The sequence below is a fragment of the Pelodiscus sinensis genome, chromosome 5 (genome assembly GCF_052426305.1).
Source record: "Pelodiscus sinensis isolate ZL-2025 chromosome 5, ASM5242630v1, whole genome shotgun sequence".
In the NCBI taxonomy this organism is placed as follows: domain Eukaryota; kingdom Metazoa; phylum Chordata; order Testudines; family Trionychidae; genus Pelodiscus; species Pelodiscus sinensis.
In genome coordinates this window covers 65975163-66001860 of record NC_143056.1, presented here as the reverse complement: position 1 = coordinate 66001860, position 26698 = coordinate 65975163, and the positions used below count along the sequence as shown (strand labels likewise).

At 41.3% G+C, this 26698-nt stretch overlaps 1 protein-coding gene across 2 annotated transcripts in view; it reads right to left on the bottom strand.

The window, feature by feature from the left end:
* The window catches only part of STARD9 (StAR related lipid transfer domain containing 9), a 132808-nt gene that overhangs the window by 60599 nt on the left and 45511 nt on the right, over positions 1-26698 (bottom strand). For both annotated transcript variants that reach the window (XM_006135403.5, XM_075927239.2), the window contains exons 4-14: positions 24176-24292; positions 22784-22816; positions 22628-22689; positions 21852-21964; positions 15048-15117; positions 9587-9659; positions 8293-8360; positions 6104-6201; positions 5471-5668; positions 5044-5141; positions 667-744 (exon numbers count right to left, since the gene is read on the bottom strand). In XM_006135403.5, coding sequence (XP_006135465.3) covers positions 667-744; positions 5044-5141; positions 5471-5668; positions 6104-6201; positions 8293-8360; positions 9587-9659; positions 15048-15117; positions 21852-21964; positions 22628-22689; positions 22784-22816; positions 24176-24292 — 1008 coding nt within the window. The remainder of the gene's footprint in view (positions 1-666; positions 745-5043; positions 5142-5470; positions 5669-6103; positions 6202-8292; positions 8361-9586; positions 9660-15047; positions 15118-21851; positions 21965-22627; positions 22690-22783; positions 22817-24175; positions 24293-26698) is intronic.

Genomic DNA, 26698 nt, shown 5'->3' with positions numbered 1-26698 from the left:
TACTCAGGAAATAACTTCTTGCTATTGCTTGTATGATACTGTGAAATAAATAGTTAACTACTGCCTTTGCACTACCCCTCTCTAAATGGGGAAGCTCAGAGCTAGTGTAGTATTAGCCGCTACCTGCAGCAGGAGTAGCGACACAAATGTGCTAAAGTTCACAGTGGGTCCAAAGGAGAAGCAGGAAACAGGCAGGAAAACAGCAAAGAACGCTAGCTGTATATTATGTCCATTCCCATCATCTCTTAGGGAGTAATATCTATGTTCTAACTCTAAACTACTTAAGGACTATTAGTCACTTTCTTAGAAAAGGATTAGGACAAGGGTGGGGGTGCTCTTATTTTGTTACTAGCCTGGTGCTCTTGTGCTGTATAACGGAATGTGTATACCAGCCTAGGTAGCTGAGTCAGCCTATCCATCCTAGAGACTGAGAGGAAGAGGCCCTTTTAATAATTGCTTAATAGCTTATGCTTATGGGTCATTAAGAAACAATACCAGAGAATGTAGCCTTCCTGGGAGAGGGGCAGCTGGTGCAAAACCGTGATGAGAACACTCAACAAATTAACAGATTCATTCCCTCACAGTCCCATTCAACATATACAATTATGTTTATTCAGCTATTGAAAGCACTACTGAGGGCTCAGCTAGATAAGAACTGACACATACCAGTTCAAAGCTCAGCAGCATAGTTTTTAATCTATCAATTTCCTCTCGCAGTTCTCTGATCAGTTTTACTTTTCCATCCTGAAACATGAAGAGATAATCATTAAACATCATACATAAAAATAATCATCTAGTAAAATGAGACAATGACTTACATTACAGATGGATAGTGTAAAACAATTATCTTAAAATAAAATTAGTATTTTCTATTAGAGGAGGGAAAAAAGGAAAATGTTAAAATAAAAACTGCCATTCCTCATGTTGTACCTCAATTATTGTAGCGCTCTCAGAAGCTCTCTGCCTCCCTCATGCCAGAGCCTCTCTCTGCCACAGTGAAAGGTGCCAGTAGCAGGCAAAAGCTCTGGCAGAGGGAAGGTCATAGGGAAAGGTTCTGGCAGCTCACAGAGTTTTCCTTCATACCAAAGGCTTTCCTCATCACAGTGAAAGTCTGCCTGAGCCTTTCCCTGCTGCCTCCCCACTGCTGGAGTCTTTCACTATGGTGAGTAGCTAGACGTGCAGTACTTGTTCACTACGTGATTTGTCCAAGTTCCCACAGGAAGCTTATGGCAGAGCTGGGAACTGAACTCAGGTCTCCCAACTCTTAGAACCTGTCCATGCTTACAGCACTGCAGCCGTGACATTGTAGTGCCAAGTGAAAATGCTACCTACGTCGACAGGAAAGCATCTTTTCCCAGCATAGTTGTATGAAGCAGTAGTTGTATCAATGGGGAGAAGCCCTTCCATTGATGCAATGCTATGTATAAACAGGATTTAGATCAGAATAAGAGTGTTGCTCGGGAGTGCAGATTTTCCTCACCCCTGAGAAATATAGTTATATTAACATAAGTCTGTCATATAGACTCATGTTTAGGTTAGTGTCCTAACCAGCAGGCCACTCTCATGTATAAGTACTGCTTATGGGATCTCTACTGCTGTAGCCCTCATTCCTGCAGTCTTCAAGGGTAATTTTACCTGAGTCAGGATTACAGAATCCAGGCAATGTGATATGATGAATATGGCTCTTAGCAACACCTATCATTAATGTTATCTGACACTCTCCATTTTAAGACATTGTCTAAAACTTTGCCAAATTTTAACCGTTTGGACTCAAATTTTCCATGTCTCAGCTCTCTGCTTCAAGCCAAAAAAAATTTTTTTTTAAATTTCAGCCAAAATGGCTCAACCATTTCCAAGAATAAGACTAGGGAAAGAGAGAGTAGTTTACCCTGCACAGTAATTGAAGTTCTTCAAGATGGTTGTCCCGGTGGGTGCTCCACTTTAGGCATCTTGGTGCCCTCAGCTTTGAATCAGAGATTTGTAGTAGCAATGCCTGTTTGGCCACACACATGCAGCAGTCGTCTCATGCTGCTCCAAGTGGCTACCTAGTGAACAACCAACCATCCCACAGTTCCTTCTCTACCCCAGAGGATTGAATGAAAACTCTGAATAAGAGGGGAGGGAATGGACAGTGGAACACATGCAGGGACACACATCTCAAAGATCCTCAGAAACTGTGTAGGGTAAATAACTCTCTTTTTCTTTGAGGAGAATCCCTCTGGGTGCTCCACTTTGGGTAGAGTAGAGCAGTGCCTCCAGTGGAGCAGAGGGACTTTGAAATCAGATTGTTAGCAGTGGATAGCACTTGTTGGCCAAACTGAGCATCTGCTGCTGATTGTCATTTAAGAGCATAGCATTTGGTAAAGGTATGAGCTGCTTTGCAAATGTCCATTATAGGAATAGGTGGCGGGGGGGCATGGAGCGAGATTGTGGGGGTATCAATTGAAATTAACTAGGATTAAAAGGCTAAAAGGAAGAAATATGAAGCTATCTATGGAATTGGAGGTTGCGCTGCTGTCACTTCAACTCAAGCCAAGGACACAGAGAAGAAACAGAAGGACGGTTGGCTGTGCGCGCTAGGTAGCTGTCCGGAGCAGCATGAGACAGCTGCTATGCGCGTATGCAGTCAAACAAGTGCTGCTACTACAAATTTCCAATTTGAAGCATAGGGCTTTAGCCAAGACACTTAAAATAGAGCACCCACAGGGACCCTCCTCAAAGAAGAAAAGTACATTTCAAGTACAAATCCTTTTTCCTTTGAAGAGATCTAGTGCCTGTGTGTAATCGGACAGAGATTCTGCCCCCACTGAACATAGTTGTACGCGTGACTGGACTGTGCAGGCACCATCTCCACAGAACAGCTCAAACTGCTCTATCCCTGGGCTACCGGGGCAAAACTGGACATCCCCTGAAATTACTGCTTCAGGATGGGGTGGGGTTGGGTCAGTCACTGGAACTGAGCAGGAAGCATGTCTCTCTTGTGCTCTCAAGGGCCACCCGTGCAGCGTGAAGGAGGAAACCAGCTGACGTGAATGAACAAGACGCAAAAGCTGGACTGAGGGAAGGGAAAGGAAAGGAAGAAATCAGTCTAAGGAGCCTGGTTAGACTAGGACTGGAGGTGGGCAGGCAGAGAAATGGTTTTGACTGGAACTGGTGGACAAGGAGATTGGAACTGGAAGCTGGGGAAAGAGGTGACTAGGATCCAAAAGGGAGGGAAGGCTGGACCTGCTTGGGCAAGAAGGCTAGGACTGGGAGCCAATGAGGGACGTGGGAGAGACATGGATCCAGCTGACTGGGAGTTACAGGATATCAAGATTAGACAAGGAGCTTGGACGAAACTGGGACTGGCTGGCCAAGGAGACAGGAACCAAGAACAGCAGCCAGGGGAGGAACAGGGAGGAGTAGCGGATAAATCCAACCAAGAGTTGGGATGCCAGGGAAGAACTAGAATTGACAGAGCAAAAAAACTGGGATAAGGAGTCAGGATCAGGTAGGACTGAGGCAAGGACCCAGGCAGGCAGTATGGGAAGACAGCTGTATAATGCGTCCGGTGAAGCTGACTTGGGAGGAAAGCAGGAGAGAGAATGGATGAGGAACCTGGAGGGAGTACTAGTACTAGCTGAGTAAGGACTGAGATGAGAATCCTGGGGAGTGGAGACTGGAACTGGCTAGAAGAGGAGAACGGGACTAGGACAAGGAGCTAGGGGCACACACGTGACAGCAATGCAACTGAGATAGGTTGGAGGGGCCAGCACATAAAGCGTCACATTTGGAGGAATTGGCAGAAGAGACTGCACCTACTGGAGAACGCTACCCTCCATACCCTGAAACAGAACTCAAGCCCTCAAATCTCACCATCTTTCTGCTGTCAGCAAGAACCTGACAGTCAAACCTGTCAGTGCTGGGCCACATAAAGGGCCACAAAAGTCAACTAATGCTACAGGTTATTCAGTTAATTCAGCTTGCAGACATCTGTGTCGTAAATGTAAATTTTCAAACCCTGCTGATGATCAATGTGGGGTCGAAATGATACCACATGAAATTTCTATTTTTTCATTTTTCTTTTGTATAAATCTAGGAAATTCCCCACACAAACCTATACCACAAGGACACTAATAAGGCTGTACAGTCAAGAACTCAAAACTAAGAAAATACCACAATGAGGCTGTCTGTGCAACCTTAATTCAGCCGCTTAGTTTGTATGTATTATGACAAAGTCTTTAAGGACATGATCACATGCTTCCCCCCCCATCGCCTAAGATCCCATTCTCATTCCGTGACCAGGACAGATTATGTTCATTTAATGAACTACTATTCAGTATTTTGCTTCATCTTCACTGCTCAGTGTATGTCCCCACACCTTATTTCTCACACACTATTCAACCCCTTCCTCTGAAGACAGAATTCTTAATTTCCTCAGGAGCTTTTCTATGACATCCATCACTAGAGGATCTGAGAGCTTCACAAATATTAACTGAATTATCTTTACGCCACCCTGTGTGATGAAAAGATGTTATGATATCCAAAGCTGGTCTAAGCAGTGCACTGAATAAAGCTTAAGTTCCATGGAAAATATAGCATGTGATCACATAATTCAATGCTCTATTATAAACATGCTCTGCCTTGAAAAAGGAGTAGATCAAAGCATACTGGGGAACTTTCAGTGCATAACAGCCAAGTCCACACAGACACATGCATGGAAGTGTGGGATAGATTTACAACTCAGCTTGTGGTCGACTAAAAGTGTTCCTACAGACAAGTCCATAGTAGACATGTTTGTAATGAAAATTCAGAAACAAAAGGGATGAAAACTGAAGAGATACAGAACATGAATGTCTCACCTGTCAAAGGTACAAAATGATAAAAAATGCACTCAGTCAATTGCAAACAATTCCTTTTGGATCCAGAATGACACTGACATTAATCAAAATATTATATATTTTATTTTTCAATTACTTAAAATGTGCTCAGAGTGTGTTTGATACATATGCTGAATAAATTTAAAACATATAAAATAAATAAAATCAGAGGTTAGTGTCTCACCTCATTCACCCGGGGCTTGTTAATAATGTTTTTGGCATTTGAGGCATATCTCAAGGTACTCATGGTCTCATTGTAGCTGGAGCTAGCAGGAGAGATGGCTTTAAATGAAGAACAAAAACTGATTTAAAGAGATTACTGTTTTTATAAAAATAGTAAATTTATTAAAAACTTAAAATGTCTTTAGGGACTTTTCTCAAGACCAAAAATCCCTTAACTTATAAAACACATCATCTAATAGAGCTGCTTTGTTCACGCTTAAATTTAGTTCCACTGATTTCCTTCAATAAGATTATTCCTTTGCATGGGTGAAAATTTTTGCAAGACCAAGCTTTACATGATGTAATGGATCTCATACCAAAGTAGTAGCTTATTTTTCAGCACAACACAACAGACACCACATATAAAGTGAACAGGAGACTGAACTCACTGGCAATCATAATGGTCTTCGAGTTGCCACCTAGACTGTCCTTCAGAAGCCAGGTGAGGATGGAGTCACGATATGGGATGTAAGCCGGACGCCTCGGCCCACTGATACTGCCTGCAGAGTGACTGCTCACATGGTTGTCCCCTTCACTGGGTATGCTGTTTATGCTCTGGCAGCTGCTGAACATCTGAGAGTTTTGTGCTGTGGGTAACACAATAGACATTTTCTGAGAAAGGTTATTTTCAATGGGCTTAGATTGAAATTTCTTGTCTACTGTATTTGGTGTGTCCTTATTTCTCTCAATTCCGTATCCTAATTGGCTGAAATAATAAAAAATATTCCTCGTTCTGTATTTTACACTGTCCTGCTGGCTCTCCTCTGATACTCAAGTGTTTAAAACCTTATCAGTTGTTTATCCGAAATTTTGTTTTAGAAATCAAGTTAGATATCACTGCATTTTTTCTAATGAGGGCTATTTTCATTCTATAATGTCACATGAGTACATGAAGGGGCCTCAGAACTGGTCTCTTTAGCTTGGTATTCTAAACCTAACACACTTTTAAAATACAGCACATAGTAAAGGATCTTGTGGCTTTGTGTATAAAATAAAAAAAATATTCAATTTATAACACATACCTAAAGTGGAGATGACAATTCCCAGAGTAACCAATGACTTGTTAATGTTGGCACCTTCTGTAATTCGATCTTTGCAATAACTGGGATCAGCTCTTTCACTATAACATACATCAGGGAAAAAAATACAAACCACCTGAATGTACTTCATATTTAACACATGCGAGGGAGCTCTTGAATGAGAACATGTTCTTTTGAGGTACTACAGAGGTCTCCAATGTGGTGCCCGCGGGTGCCATGGCGCCCGCTGGGGCATTTATGTGCACTCGCCTAGTGACCAGGGCCGACCCAAGCCATTCTTCCACCCCGGACCCCAGGCGCGCGGCACATGCGCAGCCCCACCCCCTGGTACCCAGGAGCCCCAAACGGTTGGGGACCACAGAGGTACAAGAACGACGGAATTTAATCCTCTGATGTAAACAGCATACACGTTGAGCATTTTATAGAAAATGTGTTCCTCTTATGCTCTTTTTTAAAGGGCAGCAAATCAGGACTCTGCTCTTCACCACATCCATATATACCCTTTTTAATTGCAGAGTAGGGATGTTAAGGACTAGTCGACTATCCGATAAGCTTATAGGATAGTCAGTCAACTAGCCCAGTGTTTCTCAACCGGTGGTACGCATACCTTAGGGATATGTGAGAGAATTCTGGAGGGTACATCAACACAAGTGAAATTTGGCAAAAAATGTTCAGGATTTTGCCCTGCAAAGGGGATCAGGGAGAGGACAGCAGCGTGTGCTTGTCAAATTGAATGTTCAGAGCCATGTGCCTGGACGTTAACAGCCGCTGTGAGCATGTGCACCAGCGTTGATGGGAAAAGTGCTTGGCTGCAGCAGTTCCGGCGAGACCCAGAGAAGTTCCAAGCTGGGGGGGCAGGGAAAAGAAAATCATTTCCATGGCCGCCTCACCGAGTTCGTTTCCTCTCCGGTAGCCTCCCTGGGTTGCTCCAGTGGGGAGGGCGGCTGAACCTGGAGACACGCATTACACTCACCCCCGCTAGCAGCTAGGTACAACGCATCCCCATCACCCCTTCCCCACGGTGCTGCGGAGAGGAGCTAAAAGGTGGCGAAGTGGCACAATAAGCTTTGCTCCAAAGGCCCCCACCCCTGCATCAGGGAGGCGCCGGGCTGAGGTGGGAGCGTACAGCCCCACGTGGCCAGTCTGGTGCTGGTGGGCCACTTGCTCCCTGCAGATAAGCCGTCAAGGCAGGGCTGGGCGGCGGGAGTGGGCACTTCAAAGGTAGGGTTACCATACATCGGGTGTCGGACTCTGGGGGAGGGGAGAAGCATTGAGTTACAGCAAGGCGGGGGGGGGGGAATGGGAGCGCCTGGCTCTGTGGAAGGGGGAGGGCATTGGGTTAGAGCGGGTGGGGTACTTTTTCCCCCCTCAAAAAAGGAGTACTTCATATTTAAAAAAAAACAAAAAAAAAAAGGTTGAGAAACACTGGACTAGTTGAACCCCCCGCCTTGAAAAAGGGGAAAAGGGGATACTTCAAAGCGGCAGTGCCGCACAGCTGAGGACTGTCCCCCGCTGGGGACTCTTGTGCATTTCAAAGCCTGTACGCCGCCTGCAGCCCAGAGTCAGCAGGACTTCCCCCTGGCCCCAGGCCGCATGCAGAGTTCCTCCTTTGAAATGTACAAGAGCCCCAGTGGGAGGAATTCGGAAGTGCCTATCAACTAGTCAAGCAGTTGATGGAAATTCCATCGGCTGCTTGACTACTCAGTTAACCGTTACTTAATATCCTTATTGCAGAGCTCCGCTGAAATAGAACAATGGTGTTGCAAATGGCTAGTGGTAGAGGAACACAGAGCATACTTTCTTTCCCCCTCATGGATCCTGCTACCCTGTTTAACACGGAGTCACTACTGTTTTGCTCCTTTCTATGCTGTACCATAGTGGAGAGAAAACTGATTTTAGCTCACTATTGTTGCATATGGTTTTGGTGAATCCATCTTTCATAATGATACTGGTTCAATGATACTCTACTCCCAAAACAAAACGATACACAACAAAGTAACAACTTTAGCTCAATATCCTCTTTGCTTTCATATATAGAAGTTATACTTAGCATTTTTTCAATTCAGTTTTCAAACATATAATTTCCATTTTTAAAACATCAGCATAATCAATTGTATGTAACACAGCAGTTAATATGTCAATAGAGCATTTCCCCCTTAGTTCATTATTACCTGCCTGCAAGGTCCACCAGGTTGATCTTGCTTGCAATTTCAGAGGGAAGACTGTTCTCCAATATTGCCTGAAAGGAAAATGTTATTCCACGTATTCAAATTTATAAAAATACAAGACACTACATGTTCTACAGAAGTGGTGAATATCTGGGTCTTCTACTTGCTATGTGATCTTACATCATACAATATTGTCAAAACATCAACCCAACAGTTCTCTTAAGTTACATGCAAAGCCAACTCGCATGCTCATTTTCTCTTGAACAAAAATCAATGCCTAAAGGCGTTATGAAAATATTTTCTTTTAGATCTGACAAAAATCACTATTAATGTATTCTAACAAACTGTAATTCTTTTGTGCAACTCCTGAAAAATATCTTGAATGTTCTAAATTTACAGGATGTTAGAAGAGAGAAATGGAAAAGATCTATTATATGACTGAAACCATCTCATCACAGTGTAAGTTAGGGTGTGTCTAGACTACAGGGTTTTGTCAACAAAAGTGGACTTTTGTCGACACAACTATATCTGTGTCTACACTACCACCGAGTTCTGTTGACAGCGGTAAACCTCATTCTACAAGGAATAACGCCTTTTGTTGACAGAACTCTGTCGACAGAAGGCGTTAGTGCATCTACACTGTCCTTTGCGTCTACACTCTCATGTCGACAAAGCAGCTTGCTTTGTCAACAGAACTGGATGTAGTCTAGACGCTCTTTGTTGACAGAAGCTTTGTCAACTGTATCTGTCGACAGAGCTTCTGTCGACAAAAGCCTGTAGTCTAGACGTACCCTTACAGTGCCCCCAGAAAAAGGATGTATCAGATAAGCACACTATGGATCAAGACGCTTAGGAGATGAACACAGAAATCTCAAAAAGACAAAACAGTCAGAGGAAGAATTAAAATACTACTCTTTATATTAAGATCCAAATCAGTAGTAACTGCACAGTACAAAAGGTAGTGAAACTGCAAACACCTTACCACACAGGAATTTTCACAACATTATTGGGGTGATATTGCAATATAAAGATCAGTTTTCAATTTCATTTTTTTTCCTTTCACTAGGAGCTTTTGGCTGCACTCCTAACCATAAACTGGCACAAGGAAATAGGAAGACTTCAATAAGTACAAAGCCTTTCAGGTGAAATAGGAAGTGGAACAAAATTTGCGGATTCAAAGAAATTAAATAGCATAATTTCTACTGAGACTCCTGAAAATAGCACAAACTTTGTACAGTATGTCAAACAATGTCCTTTGTGGGAGAACGAGAAAAAAATATTGTAATATTTAGCTAACCTGAGTGTATTGAATGGTGAAGATGGCATGGGATCTGCTGCTGGCATCATGAACATGTGTAGCTGCTGTGATTCTATATAAAAAGTGCAAAAAAAAAGTTTAGTTGGGATAATTCATGTTTCTAAAGTGCAAACACAAGAGTCAACTAATTAATGAAGTCTAAGACTAAATAAATGTAGCTTTAACTAGAGTGGCCAAATTCTGAGATCTGGCCAAATTGAGCCCCATATAGGACCTCAAAAAGTGGAGGGCAAAGGTGAATTAAATCCACATTTGCATTTTGATCCAGGGACAGTCGAGGAGCATAAATTAAAACTGTCTTCAGGTCATATTTATGGGGTTAAATAAGAGCTTAATATAGCCTGAAAGTATAAAGAAAGGTTACTCACCTGTACAGTAACTAGAGTTCTTCAATATGTGTGATCCCTATGCATATTCCATTGTGAGGTACGTATGTGCTGCATGTGCTTGATACTGGAAAAAATTTTCTAGCAGTATCCATGAATCCACACCTGCACCCTGCTCCTCGTTCTGAGCATACGGTGTGATGCAGACCAACCACTTCTCCAGTTACTTTTCTACCACAAAAAACTGCTAAGATAAGTCTCTGAGGCAGAAGGGAAGGAGGCTGGATAGCAGAATACGGACAGAGACCACTTAAATCAATGAGCTCTAGTTATCGCACAAGGTAAATACACTTTCCTTTAAGTGATGCTCCCTATCTGTGTTTCACTGTGGGTTACTCATGAGCAATATTTGTTGAGGAGGAGGGTTTAAGGAATCCTGTTGGACCAATGAGTAAAGGGCCACTCTGCCAAAGGATGCATCAGATGTGGAAGCTTGTCCCAGGGTGTAAAGTCTTGCAAAAGTATGAACACAGCCCCATATTGCTGCCTTACAGATTTCCAGGAGAGAGACATCTTGAAGTGAGACTACTGCTGCCCTCAAGTCCATCAAGAGTACAGGCGGGACCTTCAAGGTCTGGTCTGGCACCCTCGGGACATGACGGCCCAGACGAGGGATTCTGATGGACCAAGAGAGATTATTTCTGGCCCCCTGCTGCCAGCCCCACTCCCTGCCCTGCCACCCCATTGAGCTTCCTGGCTCCCCTGGAAGCACAGCTGGGTCACACGCCAGGCTCCTCCTCTCAACCCCGCTCAATTGGGTCATGTCAGGCTTCCCGGCTCCCTCTGCCCAGCCCAGCTAAGCCATGTACTGGTCTCCCTGGCAGCCCAGCTGGATCATGCGTGCTGGGTTTCCCCTTAGCCACATCCCAGCTGGGTCGCATGTGCTGTTCTTCTTGGTTCCCCCAACACACAGCTCAGCTGAGCCATGCACCAGCTCCCACCCTCCCCCCACAGCCCAGCTGAGCCATGCATTAGGTTCCCACCCACCCCCACACGGCACTAGGCTCCTGGGCCCCCGAACACTACAGAGCCCGGGGACTCTTAGATCCTGGAACATCCGTGGTCCTGCCAGACCATGAATGTTACCAGACCAGAGTCCCGTTTTATAGAAGTGCAACATATATTTGTGTTAGCTCTTCCGTTCTGAATTAGAGATCTAGATGGATTTTTATAATTAAGAGCTAATTTATTTTATCCGTACAGTTTCTCTTTTAATTTTGCGGTTTGTTATTTTGTAAAGAGTTTATTATAAGAGACCACAATATTTTAAAGTTGCTTGCTTAGCTCTGCTATCTGAGCTTTTGAATTTTTTAAAGTTGGTTTTATAGTTTTAAAGAATTTTTTTTACATTGTAAGCTATAAGCAACTGACATTTAAGTTACTCACATTTTAAAATTGCAATATTTGTTTCTATATTAAAGCTTAAAGGGTTTGTTATGTTTTAAACATGCAAGATAACATTTTAACCTTGCTTTTGATAACTGCTGTATTTTAGCAACATTTTGTTTTTCTGGTGATTTTGTATTATTTTATTAATTTCATTTTACTATTAAAGAGGTTTGCAAGCTTATTGTTATAATTAATGTTTTTGATAGGTAATTTTATTTTTTAAATTTAGCACTATATTTTCTTTTTTGCATTTAGGTTACATGAGTACATTAAAAAGCAGATAAACTCTACAGAAGTTTTGTGTGATTTTGATTACATTATTTTTAGTTACATCATTTTGCTTATGAAAAATTCCTAGGCATCACTGCACCAAATTATACCACTATAACTGGGTTAATTATTAAATTAAGGATTTAATATTTGAACATTTTAATACTTCATTTTTTAATTATTTAGTGAGTTTTGAAGTGTAAATTAATGCAAGTTTTTAAGTGCACGTTTCTAAAATTACTTCAATTTTATTTTATAAGACACTTCTGAAAACTTTATTAGCTACTAAATATTGGGATTGCAACTTTATTTTATTTTTATAGTAACAACTTGTTTAGTGAAAAGTCAGATGAGTTGCTACATTTTTAAAAAGGACTCTAGGGCAACCCTCCATGTCTTGAGCAATCTACACATCAGCACCACACACATCAGCACCACAGAAGAAATACAACAAGCCTCAGCCTTACAAAGAACCAGCCCCTCAAACCTTTTATCATGAGAGGTGTTACAAGCCACACAGAAAGTGTCAGAGAATGCAGTGTAGCAAACTAACATCGTCCCTTGTCTCTAGATGCAGGAAATAATGTAAATGGGCTTGCTGCTTAGGGTTGCCAGGTGTCCGGTTTTGAACCAGACAGTCCGGTATTTGAGGATTCTGTCCAGGAAAAAAATGAAGAAAATACCAGACATAAAAAATGTCTAATTAGGTAAGTTTTATTATTATTAGGAGTATCAGTACCTAGTTGCGAACTGCCTGGCTGGTAGACACGCTCACGCTGCGTAAGAATGTCTACCAGCCAGGCAGTATGCAACTACACGAGGGGGAGGTGGGATGGAATCCCCAGGGCCGGACTTGCTCATGCTTCGCTGGGATTGTGCACGGGATGGGCAGCATCCCGGGATCTGCGTGTGCCCGGGTCAGTCCCTCTCTCCGCCGGCTGATTCTTTTCCCCCGCTCTGTCCAACGCCCTCCTTACCAGCCCTGCTTCCCATCGGCCAGTCCCGGCCCCCCACACAGTCAGCCCCGCTCCCCCTGACCAGCCCTGCTTCCCACCGGCCAGTTCTCCCACCCCCTCCCAACCTGCCCTCTGCAAGCCCTGCTTCCTGCTGGCCGGTCCGTCCACCCCCACCCCGATCTCCCCTGGCCAGCCCTGCTGCCCCGACCCCTTCCCCCGCCCCCACCGCCAACCCTGCTTCCTGCTGGCCTGTTCCCCCCTCTCCCCCATTTGAGATCAAGTGTGTCCGGTATTTTTTTTTAAGCCACCTGATAACCCTAGTGCTGCTGCACCTCCTGATTGAAGCGGTTTCCATAATGCAGAGGGTTTATAGTAGGGGTGGGCAAGAGGCAGCTAGCGGACCAGATCCAAGCTGCCAAGATGGTAGATTCAGCTTGTGGCCCTTACACAGTAGTTGCAGACTGCTAATTGCTATGCAGTCTGGGCAGGGAGGAGAAAGCTTTGCACGGTGTCTCCACCCCCTAGCAAAATTCCCCAGCTCCCACTGGCCAGTTTCCCACCAATAGGAGCTGAGAAATTATGTTGAAGGCAGGGGCAGCGAATGAAGCTTCCCACTGGGAAAAACTTTCAATGTGATCTTTGAAAGCATCAGACCCTCTACCATATCAACTTGTTGAAGACTCCAGTATCAATTTGGTGACCAGCTAGCTCATTTTTGCCAGGCCTGGTATCTTATCACAACAGATAAATGGGATCTGGAAATAATCACCATTGGCTAACACTGTGTAGTCCCCGTTCCCCCACGAAACTTTAAAAAAAAGTCTTGTTCCCTCTTCAAGGAACCCTCTCATGTGAGGATGCTCGACTGAGATGTAGATTCCCTACTCCATCTGCAAGTTATGGAACAAGCACCCCCTCATCATAGGGAGAAAAGATTTTGCATTCAAAGTTCTTCCCAGTTCCCAAGAAGAAAGGAGATGGAGAACTACTGTAGACCTCCCCATCTTAAGAAAGAGTTTACTGGAGGAGTTTAAAGGCTTTAATATTGAAAAAGTTAGTGCAGGTTGTACCACCAAAATCTGGGACTCTCTGGTCCAGCAACATCCATGGTCCAGCAGGACTACAGATGCTCCTGGAGCAGAGAGCCTAGGAGCTTAAGGGCAGGAGGGCCAGGTGAGCGGGACACCAGCCCGGCTGGGGGCCATGCGCGATTGGGACCAGAGCCCTCCAGCAGCCCCCAGGAGCACAGGGCCAGGGCTGGAGCCTCACGGCTTCCTCAGGCTGTGCAGGGCTGGGCGGGGGCTGTGCAGGGATGGGGCCAGAGCCCAGCAACTTCCCCCGGCTGCTCAGGAATGGGGCTGGAGCCCCACGGCTTTTCTTGGCTGAGAGGGGCTGGAGCCCAAGCCCTGGGGCTTTCCCCAGCTGCATGGGACCAGGGCTGGGGCTGTGCATGGCCAGGGTCAGAGCCCCAGCCCTGTGACTGCTCCTGGCTGCACAGGAACATAGCCCTGTGGCAGGAGCTGGAGGCTCTGCTGCCCAGGGAGCCAGCAGTAGCTTGGCAAGCAGCCCAGCCAGGTTGAAGAGGAAGGTGAAGCAGGGATGCTTGCTGGGGTAGCCTGCCAGCAGCGGGAGATGGGCTTGGGAGTTGGTGGCAGGAGACCTCCCCTGGTCCTGCTAATTCTCTTGTTTGGGACCAGTCAGGTCCCAATGATGGTGGACCAGAGAGGTCCAACTTGTACTACGTTTGAGAAGTGGACTAAATATGAAGGTGAACCCTTTGGAATTTTCAGAGAAGTATTAGGTTGAGACTGGGATCAGGGTAAAGAACAAACTTTGGAGAATAATATGAAATAAAAATGAATAAAGAATGCTTGACAGAGCACAGCAAACATCTGCTAAATGCCATAAATAAATACATCATTGGAAAAGCACAGCAAAAGTCTATTAAATACCTCTCATTTATCTATTTTTTGCTATTTTATTAGATCTTTCCCATAGGAAAGGAAGGTACAAATGGCTTCTGCCCTGTTTTCACAATATTTCTACCCTGTGATCAGCCTGAATCAAGCGATAAGCATACATCAAACAGTTTGAAGTAAATCACAAATGTGTTGTGATTTCAGTAATCACAAACTAAGCTACTTTGAAATTCAATTGAAAACTATATCCTCTGAAGACTGGAGCATGGCACATACAGATTTACTTAGAGCAAAACATCTCCTTATAGTTCACTTTTCAGACTATATAAAAGTAATATTACGTGTATACTATGTGTAAGTCAGGATACAGTTTCGCAATAATATCTGTGATAGCTCAATCATTCTTTGTTTCTGTTTCAAGTTAAATGGCAAGTGTGCAACATTGTTGGAAAAATCAATAGTTGTGCTATCAAAACTGAGAAAAATAGGAACTACAGAAAAACAATTGATTAAAAAATACCTGTTGGCTATTCCTTCTTCTAGAAGTCCCATGACTTGTTTGTAGTCTGTAACTAAATGCTGCGACAATCCTGCCAGAGATTAAAAAAGTGAAGTCGGACGGTTAAAAATAGATCTTACTCAGGAAACATTGTTTCACTCTAGTCACTTGATCCAACTGTGCACTAAAGTCACTATCACAATTCACTGGAGAGAAGGGGTATACAAACATTCTGTCTGAGAGTTAGGCCTAGTCTACCCACAATTTTTGTATCCGTAAAACTATTTTGGTAAGCTTCAGTTTTGTTCTGAAGCACAAATAGTTACAATGGTACAACCGAAATGTGGATGCATTTATATTGATATAAATGTGTCTTATACCTGTATAGCTTATTCCTACTCCCATATAGGAATAAATAAGAATGGTATAAGCATTTTTATACCAATATAACTGCATACACAGGAGGTTGACTTTTTTGTCACTTTAACTACACCAGCATAGTTCCAGTGGTACAATTTATTCAGCCATTGTTTCAGCAGATGTAAAGTAAAATGTTCAGTTCAAATCAATCAAATTAATCAGAAAATGAGAAAAACTTCTGTCAGGAGTCTTTGGTGCTCACTTCATCAGTCGAATACCATGCTTACAACCTGCAACATACATCTCTGCATAAAAATCTATGCCCTACTCCATGCCAAAGTGCATCCTGGTTATGGTCCTCAAAAGAGTCAAGCATTAATACAGCTGCCCTGTGGGGAAACAAACAAACAAAACAAAACAAAAAAGGAGGAAATTGACTGGCCAGGAATTAAACATGTGGAAATACAAAAACTCCTAGGCCAAATGGACTGGCAGTGAGTAACACGGTCCCACTGGAGGGCAGTATGCTCTCTAGCATCTTACTAGCATCTTATAAAATGTAAATTGTAGCAGATAAACTGTTGGCTTCAATGGGCTTAATCCTGGGATGAAACTGACCTCACGTGTTTGCTCTGTCTTATTTTTGGTGGTTGTAGTATCATGGGTGATAACCTAGGAACCACAGACATGGCCTAGTGCTGCACCATACAAGATGCTATAGAAAATAACCTATGCCTAAATTGTTTATTGTGGGGATAGAGTGACATGTTACTCGTATTTTTTGTTGAATTTCAATAGTACAACAATCCAGGAAACATGTTTTCTTTTTAATATGTGCCACAGAATTATGTATGGGGAAGAAGGTGAAGAAAAGGTTTACTTTATTACCATAAAATAATTTATTGTAAGAATATTATTTCTTAAGATTAATTTTAAATGAGCAAGCAAATTTACATTAGTTGGCACCATAAAAAAAACCAAACAATATACAGTTTCACTGGAACATCTTATCTGCAGGAAGCAAAGAGTTTCTGTGCTATAGGTATCAACTTCCTTATTCCACAACTTCTATAGAAACCCTCTTCTAAAAGGTCTCATTTTAATAGTTAAAGTTATTTTTGTATCACGTATGAAGTCAAAATCAATTGCTTACCCTAGTCAATCATTTAAAAGCTCAGCAAGACATAAATGGCTATTTCAGAGATAGAGGGACAAAGTATGTCTTTAGATACTAAAAGGTTAACAAACTGTTTAGAGATCAGAATTTGGCTCAAAGATGAGTGATTTGTTTTAGCCCTTTTATATCTACCTGATCTAAAGAAAACAAGTTCTCACACCAGCATCACATTTATTCACAACTAAAAGAATTTCATCAGTGGCCTAAAAAAATGCAAAATTACAGGTTGGTTTACAAAAACAAAGCATTTATTCTACTGTTTGGAATTGTATTAGATATTCATTGAACTCCAAAAGATGTAATAGCATTTTTCTGTCACATAAAACAATAACTAGTTACTGTTCAAAATGCACCAGCATCTGCAAATCTACCGAGTATGGAAAAGCACCTTGTATTGTTCCTCTGATCACTTTTAAGGATTTTTAATCTTGTAAATAAAAAACTAGATATGTGATGGGAAGGCAAAATTATATTTATTATAAAATTTCCACTACATTTAAGTAATTACTGACACTAATCTCCCGCCTCCCCATACACAAAGATTTATTATAAAAAGGCAAAAGAAAAATGATTTGTTCTGTTGGAAAAGGAAAGGGGTTTTTCTGCTACTTGGAAAAAGAGTCTATTTTTAAGAACCACAGAAAAATGTCAAAAAACTCTGTCTGGACTAGAAATCTATCTCAAACTAAAAAGTCTCAGAGTAACAATTCAAATTGCATCATTTCCTGATTTGAAAGAGGCTGATTTCTTAACAGTGCAACCATCTGTAAGAGAGAATTTTGAAACCATTCCAATCTGAAGCACTGAAACACTTTCAGCATTTTAAACACTAGAAACGTGCTGCCTTTACACTGAAAAAACGATAATCTGGAAACTATTCAAAATACTTAGTGTTGGGATTTCCTGACTGGACTTGCAAATGGAAAATGCATTGCCTCTAACATGAAAGTAACTAGGCAACCCTAAGGGGTTTCCTCTTGGGTTCCCTTCCTTGTCTGTAGTTCATCCAACTATTGGCTTCTATACACTAGAGATTACTAAAACAAACTATGTAAGTGACACCTGCAGTATACAAGGGAGCTCTTACCCAATATTAAAATGTTTCTGTTACCCCTGAACTGATGGCTCATGCACAACAAGTACAATGCAAGTACAGATGCAAATTTGGATATGCTGCAATGTACTGTGAGATAATGGGAAATCTCTGGACTTTGCTTATGTTCATCTGTTGAACAATAATTTGTTCCATGCAACAGATTATCTGGTAGAGGAGTGTAAACATCCTCCTACGCAACTATAGGCTATAATTAAATGGCTATAATTCAGAAAATATGTCCTCCCAGCTATCAGTAATACAATTCCTATGGCATGATCCTGCAAAGACTTCACATGCAAAACTTCTGTGGATTTCAAAGGGCAAGGGCTCACACAGAAGGACTATAGGGTTATACCTTTACATTACTGAACTCAGCAATTATTGGTTTCAGTAATACAGTATAAGCAGCTCTTACTGGCATATGTGATCCACTTTACACCTGAATTGGAAGTTCTTCAAAGTAAGCCCCCTATCCTGATTAGCAGGGAGCAAAATATCTGAACGCTCTCCCCCTTCATCTGACATATAAACTATCAAGTACACTTCCCCAGGAATATACGTGATTAGCTCTTCTTTATTAACCTCTCACTAAAAACAAAATAACGCCACCTCACAAAAAAAACAGACCACATGCAATATATATCATACACATGGTAATAGTTGTTAAATGCACAACACACAGAGTACCATACACATACAGAACTATGTCATCTAAGTACAGACCCTAAGACACTGACTCATCAGTATCAATTCTATTCATGTGGTACCCTAACAACCGTGTAATAGTACCACATGACAGTTATAACAAGAAGTTAGTTCATTTTTAATTCATCCAGCCATTTTTTTCTAACATTTTGAATCATGTTAATTATGAGCAGAACTGCAAGTTTCTTGAAGAGATCTTTATCAGAATGTGAGAATGTTTGTCACGGGACAGATATAGGGGCAGGGCTAATTGAATGCTCAAACTGGGTTTCCTCATGTGACCAGAAATGGTACTTTCTAATTGTGTAATGGCTTTAATATTATGCTTTTCTCATAGTACAAAATAAGAAAAAGTCAGGGAAGGGGAAATTTTAAGGGACACTACAGAACTCCAAAATTATAGTCACTATCCTAATTACACACAATATTCCAGGTAACAGCTGAGTATTGAATTCTAATTTAAAGAACTAACGATAAATATAAAATACCAGAACTAGAAGAAAACAGACAGATTTCATCTCAAGAGTAGGGATGTAAGCGACTAGTCAACTAGTCCCTCAATTAGTTGCTTTCCCTTCCTGCGGGAGGAGCAGGAACTGGTGCTTGGGGGAGCCAGCTTAAAAGCTGGTTCCCTCAGCACTGTCTCTGTGAGGGGGAAGGGTGGTAGTGGGGACAGGGCACTGTGCTTCTACTTTTTAAATGTATTACGAGCCTACAAAGCAGAAGCGCAGCAGGGGGTGGAGGGGAGGGAGGAGGACCCAGTGCAACCCAGGACCGCTGATTTCCAGGCTCGCACTGAGTTTCCCGCGCTGTGCCTCAGCCTTTTAAACGTATTAAGATCCTGCCAACTACACAAACAAAAAATGGTATTCACAGTTTAGATAGAGTGAAACTGAGGAGCTGTTTGTGAAGCATTTTGAGATTCTTGGATGAAGAATCCTATGTAATATTATTATATCTTGCAAAGCTAAAATAATTGACTACAAATGTAGTTGGCAGTTCTAAAATTATCCGGCTCTTTTAAAATTCAGCCACAGTATCTTGATTTTCCGTTTCCATTTCCCTCCCTCTCCTAAAAAAAACCCCTGCATAAGATTAGGTGGCATCATAATGGCAAGGAGGGGAAACTTACAAAAGGGACAGAGTCAGGGATTCTATGATTCAAAACCAGAACAAGCTAGTACTTGATCTGATATGACAGAACCAACACAATTTTATCTTATGTGCATTTTACACATTAAAAGAATACTTCTTAGGTGTCAAATTTGCTACAAACTATTAGGCCAATAGCAAAGAGCAATTCCAGAAGGAATTTGAAGTTCTGCCCACTGTGTTGCTAAATACCACGTGCCCACAATAAAAAGGAAATGGGTGTATTTACTTTCCAGATAGACTCACCCATATTTATAGTTTGCATCAGTTTGAAAAGGTCTCTTTTTCCATTCTTGACTATTAATATGATTTATATGGCTTTAAAATAACTTATTCAGGGTTTGTCTAAACTGCCACTTTACTGCACTGTAACTCTCAAACTCAGGTGTGTAAAACACACACACACACACATGCAAACCCTGAACACAGCAAGTTACAGCACTGTAAAGCACCAGTGTAAACAGGCAGAGCTGTTAGCTACTACCCTCATGGAGGTGGTTTACCTACAGCCCTGGGAAGAGCTCTCCCAGTGCTTGTGCTGTGTTAATACTGCCATGTTAAAGTGCTACCACAGCAGCCCTATAAAATCAAAAGTGTCGAAAAAGCCTCCATTACTTCTACTGCCTTTAGTGGACTGATTCTGCAGAAATCACTGACCAAATGTATTACTTTTCAGAGGGCAAATTCAGTGCTATATAATGCACCTCGAACAACGTAAGCACCAACAGCTGAGAACATTTACACTTCTGACAGTAGGGCAGAGGCAGAAAGAAAAGAGACAAGGAAGCGGGAAAATTGGTAGGATAAAAGAAGGCTACGTCTAGACTAGGGATGTTAAATATCGGTTAATTGAATAGTCAAGTAACCTCATGAATTCTTATTGGTTAGTCAACTATTTTATAATCCCAGGGGTGGGGCTGACAGCCAGCGCACTCCAGCTTTTCTCCTGAGGAGCCCCCCTGCCACTCCGTGCTGCTGCCTCTGTATCAGAGGCATCAGCAGAGAGTGGCAGGTGGGAACTGGTCTGCAAGGGGAGCCAGTTTCAAAACCAGCTCCCCTCGCGGACTGGCTGCCTGTCGCCCTGTGCTGCTACCTCTGATAAAAAGACAGCAGCTCCTGTCTGGGGGTGTGTCTGAGCTCCAAGACTCAGTATGAGCTGGATCTCAGCCAAGCTGCCTGCCCACCCGGGTCCTAATATACTTTAAGCGCAGCGGGGGTAGGTCCCAGACCCACCATAAGCCAGGATTGAGCCAGGCTGCTGTGCTGGCCAGCCTGCTAAAAATATTTACTGGGGAAGGGGGTGGGGAAATGCATATAGTCTATAGCATTAACCTATAAGCTTTCATTTATCGGTTAATCTACTACACTATTACATCCCTAATCTAGACTGCAGAGCTTTTCCGGGATACCAGAGGTATCCCGGATAAGCTCTTCTGCGTCCAAGGAATGCATTTGCTTTTTCAGAACAGTTTCCAAAAAAGCGGACATATTCTTTCACCATCCCTATATTCTTGCCAGTGAGAGGAATAAGGGATGTTCCGAAAGGAGTTTTTTCCAAAATTTGGCCCCGTGTAGACAAATTTCAGAAAAGCCCCTTTGGGAAAAAAATACCCAAATTGCAGTTCACAATTTGCGTATCTTTTCCCGACTTTTCTCTGCAGTGTAGACATAGCTGAAGGTAAGAGAAAATATGAGGACTGAAAAGAGGAAAACAAAACAGAGAATCCACAATAAACAATTCTATTGAAAGGTGTAAGTTTGGAAACAATGTAGAACTGAATCAGAATGTTTTTATAGCTACAGAAAACATACATTTGTAAACTCCTAGATTAGAAATCTAAAACATAGTAATTCAGTGGAAAGAAATACATTGTTTCACAAGATGTTTCTGACAGGAAAATGAAGCTTTTAGGGTTTACAGATAAACTGCTATCAACTAAATGGCTATGTAAGTTTTTTTCTGCGCTTAGAAAGATATTTCTTCCTTGTATTAGCCAAGTGCAGTAAGGCTTGGAGTCAGATTATCAGCCTAGATATATCAATAACCTGATCCAATACAGTAAATCTTATGTTTTATATTTTTATTTAACACATTCACTACACACACAAAATGAGTCCTTCCTCTAGAATTTCACCCTCTTCAAATACTAAGAATTAGATTCCATGTTCTGCGATATCTTTTGCTGTAAAGCGTTTTAATTCTTCTAACTACATATTTCATGTTGACTGTTTAATAACTGGAAAGAATGGAAATATTAAAAATCATATTAGGAATGTAAATGAATATACAAAATAGCCAAACAGCACTGTAATCAGTACTGAAACTCACTCTTACCTTGCACATATGGACCTGTCTCAGGGTGCTCTCGGACACGAAGTGTATAAGGTTTCTTCTGGTTTGATTGCTTTAACAAATCTCGGACACGCTCATTATAGATTTCAAGGAAACTGAAAAAAAAGTAAATAAAATGATATATTTTTGGGCATATTCTATTCACAAAAAATATCTGAAGTTGTTCTTAGGACAATGAAAATTTGCACCAGCAGCCTGGGCACAGATATTCCACATAAAAAATTAAAGCATTCATCTTCCTTATCTCTCACATTACGTCTTCTTACCAGTTGTACATACAGACACTTGGAAAGGAACTGAGAAGCACTCAATTGACATTAAGCAAGAAATAGCTGTCCCCTCTTGCCAGCTGGTTGGAAATAGTGTTGATGCGTTAAATCATGTGCATTGCCAACACAATATATTCCTGCACTTTTAATGTTGTTCCCAACTCATCAATTGTTCAGAGTACATAACTCCACAAAGGAGATGGTGGTTATGAATGAGAAATAAATGCAGTGTATGGTCCAAATTTTAAAGAGTTAAAGAAGCAAGAAATGGACTCTTCTTAACCAACTATTACTTAACTGCATATTCTTTGGGATCTAACAGTGTACACACAGCATCCAAAGAACTACACTTGGACTGAAAACCAAATAGCAAGATTTTCCCACACTCGACAAAATGACTGGCAGCCCTGAATAGTGAGCTTTGACTAGGGAACTACATAATTGTAAATGTTTAGAAACATACGGCTAAAGATTACGAGACACTCCTACCTGACTTCTATTCGGCAAGATGCTGGCTGCTCTGAATAATCATCCTCCCTTGAAAAAAGGCCCTGAACAAATCAAAAGTTTATGTTTTTTTCTTTAAAATAAAAATAAAATTAAAAACAATTTAAACACATTCAAGTTCATAAAAGAAACAAATACCTCACATATACGAGGTGTCAACCCAATGGATGCCTTTAAATAAAAACAAATCAAAAGAAAAATCATTAAATGATATGATCATAGTCCCAGTTTCTCTTATAAAAAGCCATTTTAATAACTATAAACAAAGCTATGGGCAACATCCAACTATTCCAGCATCAACTACCCACTAAAACATGGATAGATACATAAGCAGTCAATGTGGAGATCACAGCACAACCTATCTTGGCACACTCAGTGCTAGATATTCCAGTGAAGGCATCTCTAGATGTATTCACTTAACAGGATGATGTACTCTGACAGTTATGGGTATAGCCAATCTCACTCTCACTCTCACTAAAAGACATTGTGGGAAACTTTTCATAGGCCATGGTTGCTGAAAAGTTTAACATTAAGATGACACCACTTGCCACAGCCATGGCTTCTGGAAAGAGTTGGAGCCACCCTCAGGCTCCACCTCTCCAACTCAGAATTTCTTTGAAGTATGGTGTGAAGATTTTTAAAAGGTATATTTGAAATGTAACAAATTGAGGAAAACACAACTTTACCTAAATAGATGCATTTGTGTGGATGTGAAAGTTCTTTACGGACCAACCTGGTTGATTTTCTAGCTATTAACAGTGCTAATAATGTTTTACAATAAATACAGTTTATTAAATATTGAATCAAAGCGGAATTCTTCCTGAAACACAAATCACTTTCTTATTAAGGAATCTAGTGACAGCCACATTACTACAATGAATGTGCTATGGGAAAAAGTAATGAAATTCTCTCCCTTCAATTTATATAGGTTTTCAGGGAGACTAACTACCTTTCTCTCTGGACTACAAATCCAGTAGCCCATCTACTGGAGCCACTGGTCTGGATGCTTTTAATATATAAAGGCACTTTCTGTGGGGTCCCATCACTCAAATATCTTAGAACAGAGTGGCTTTGAGGAGAATATGCTACTGTTTCATCTCCAAAGCTTCTATTTAAATTCATTTAATTATTGGAAGTGAAACAAGTATGATCACCTCAGACGGCTAAGTCTTCTCACAGAAATGCAGCAGAAAAGATGGCACAAACAATTATTCCAAATTTTAATTAGCAAAAGTAATTTAACTTCTACATGGTTGTCTGATTATCAAAAACAGTGGCAGTAGAATATTTTTTAGAGACTGAGGCTGGCTGATACAAAGAAGTATATGTTCGGTAGAAAACCTGATTTCTTTATATTAATTATTTTAACCTATGCTATTTAGCTATGGTCTTAATTATGTACTTAATTTTAAGCACAGTAATCCCAAATAAAACATACTTAAACATTTGGCTTAACTGGGATCTTAATCATGAACTTAAATTTAACAAACACATGAAAAACAAAACAGTGTTATGCAGGCTGTTACTCACTGGAGTTCCCATCATCGTATATGTTTTTCCTGAACCGGTCTGTCCATATGCAAAAAGACAGATATTGTAACCCTTAAAAGCACCAGACAGCACTGAGGTGCCAAGGTCCTGGAAAACCTGGAACGACAAAGGAAAAAAATGCACTCAGTCTTTCCCCCTCCTTGGAAACGCCCACTGCCATTCAAACATCATTAGTCTATTTTAAGCCTAAAATGATAAAAACTTCCATCCCATTTGTCTTTTATTTAATGGGACTAACATATGTGCTCATTTGTTTTAACCTTTCCTCAAAGATCAGGTTTCTAAACTTTTTCTAAAACAATTTTTGTTGCCCTCCCCTGAACTCTCTCTAATTTGCCTATCTTTCTTAAGGTGGGTTGGCCAAAATTAAATACAGTAGTCCAGCTGAAGGCTCATGAGTGACAAAGAGAGCAGGACAATTACATCCTATGTTCTACCCTATAACATTTATATTAATATGCCCCAGAATATTATTTGCAACTGTGTCTCTAACTCATTCAATATTGATCCTCTATAACATCAGATCCTTTTCTGCAGTATTACCACTGAGCCAGTTATTCCCTGTTTGAGAGCTATGCATTTGATTTCGTCTTGCTGATTGCAGACCAGTTTATCAAGATCATTTTTAATTCTAATCCTGTTCTCCTAAGCACTTGCATATGCTCCTAGTTTGGCTTCATCCTCAAATGTTACAACCATATTCTTCTCTCCACTATCCAACTCATTGGTGAAAATATTCAATAGTACCAGATCCAGGACAGATTCCTGTAAGACCCAATTAATTAGGGCTTCCAAATGTAACTGTGAACCATTATTAATTGCTCTTTGGATTAGGGATGTAAAATCCAATTTAACTGGTTAACCAGTTAAATGTTATGTTTAACTGGTGGGGGAAGGGGCGCTCCAGCCTGGCTGGGCTGGACCAGCTCCCCTACTCATGGTGGACCAGCTAGAGTGCCATGCCCCGTCCCACATGGACCAGGGCTGCTCTGGCTTACTGGTTAACCCGTTAAACATTCACATCTCTACTTTGGGTAAGGCTGACTTTTCCCCCCGTCTGTCCATCTGTTTTCTCTTGTCTTATACTTACATTGCAAGCTATTTGAGTCAGGGACTTTCTTTTTGTGCTGTGTGGTGTCCTGGATCAATTCTACAGCCACAAGGCACTCCAGCAATGTAAATAATACAAAATAATAAAGCCACATCTACACTGCAGGAATTTTGAGCAAGAACTTTTTGCGAAAGAGAACGACCACACTGCCATGTGCTTTTGCGCAAGAGCATCCATGGCAGTGTGGACACTCTCTTGCGCAAGAAAGCTCTGATGGCCATTTTAGCCTGTTGCCTGTCTACACAAAAGGCTTACTCCTCATAGAAAGAGGAATAACTCTTGTGCAAAAACCCCTGTGTTCTTACAATTAACTCTACGTTTTCTTGCACAAGAACGCGCTTGTAGTGTGGACGCTCCACAAGTTTTTGTGCAAAAATGGCTGGTTTTGCACAAAAACTCTGCAGGGTAGACATAGCATAAAAGAGCTGACTATTCCAATCATCAAGGCCAAAGGTTGGCTATTGCTAAGCATGGCAGAAAGTAGCAGATTTTACTTGCTGCTCAGATCCTACTTTGTTTTTTTCCTGCTTGGAGTTGACTGTGCCCAACACACTGATCCCATCCCCAATATACCAAATCCCCACTCCACTACAGTATTGTCTCCTCGGCAGCATGCACAGGGCTCTGGAGTCCCCTTTACACAAGCCGTCAACTGCTAAGTCCTCCAGCACAGGATACATTAACTGAGTATGGTTACAGCCTTTCAAAGAAAAATATTTTAAGTATAAAAATCTTTTCTACTCATGCAAAAAGTTAGCTATATACCATACTTGCTGCAAAAATTCAGCCAACTTGGTTTCTTTCACAGATATGTCAATGTATTAATCTTAGCAATGGTGGATAAAGAGAACAAATACACTGAAGGGACAATTTACCCCAATCCCAAGCAATAATAATAATAATAAACAGAGGTATCAAAAATAAAAACTCTTGAGACTTCAATTTGCAGGTCATATTACAGTTAAAAACACAACAGATGCAGAAAATGCAATAAAGTTCCAACTCCACTCAAGGCTGAGACTATACGCATATTTCATTAATCAAGAACAACTTGGCTATTTGTATTCTCTGATAATAAACCATCTGAGCCAGAAGTCAAATGTCAGTTGTAGTTCACGAGCAGTGGCAGAATGTCTAACAAAGTATTCTGCATCAGGAATGACAGCCCCTGGAAAGTTCAAGCAGGAAGACAGACTTGTATAACCATATAGAACACCTTTATCAACATATACTGTCTGAAAATATAGCCAGACACTGTAATATGATGGATTAAAACTATGCTGAACAGATCATCATCATCCTGTAATCTGAAACTGCATGTTTTTAATAGAGGAAATTTTTCATGTATTAATAACATTTATATGGCACAGTTTTTACAGACATAAATAAGA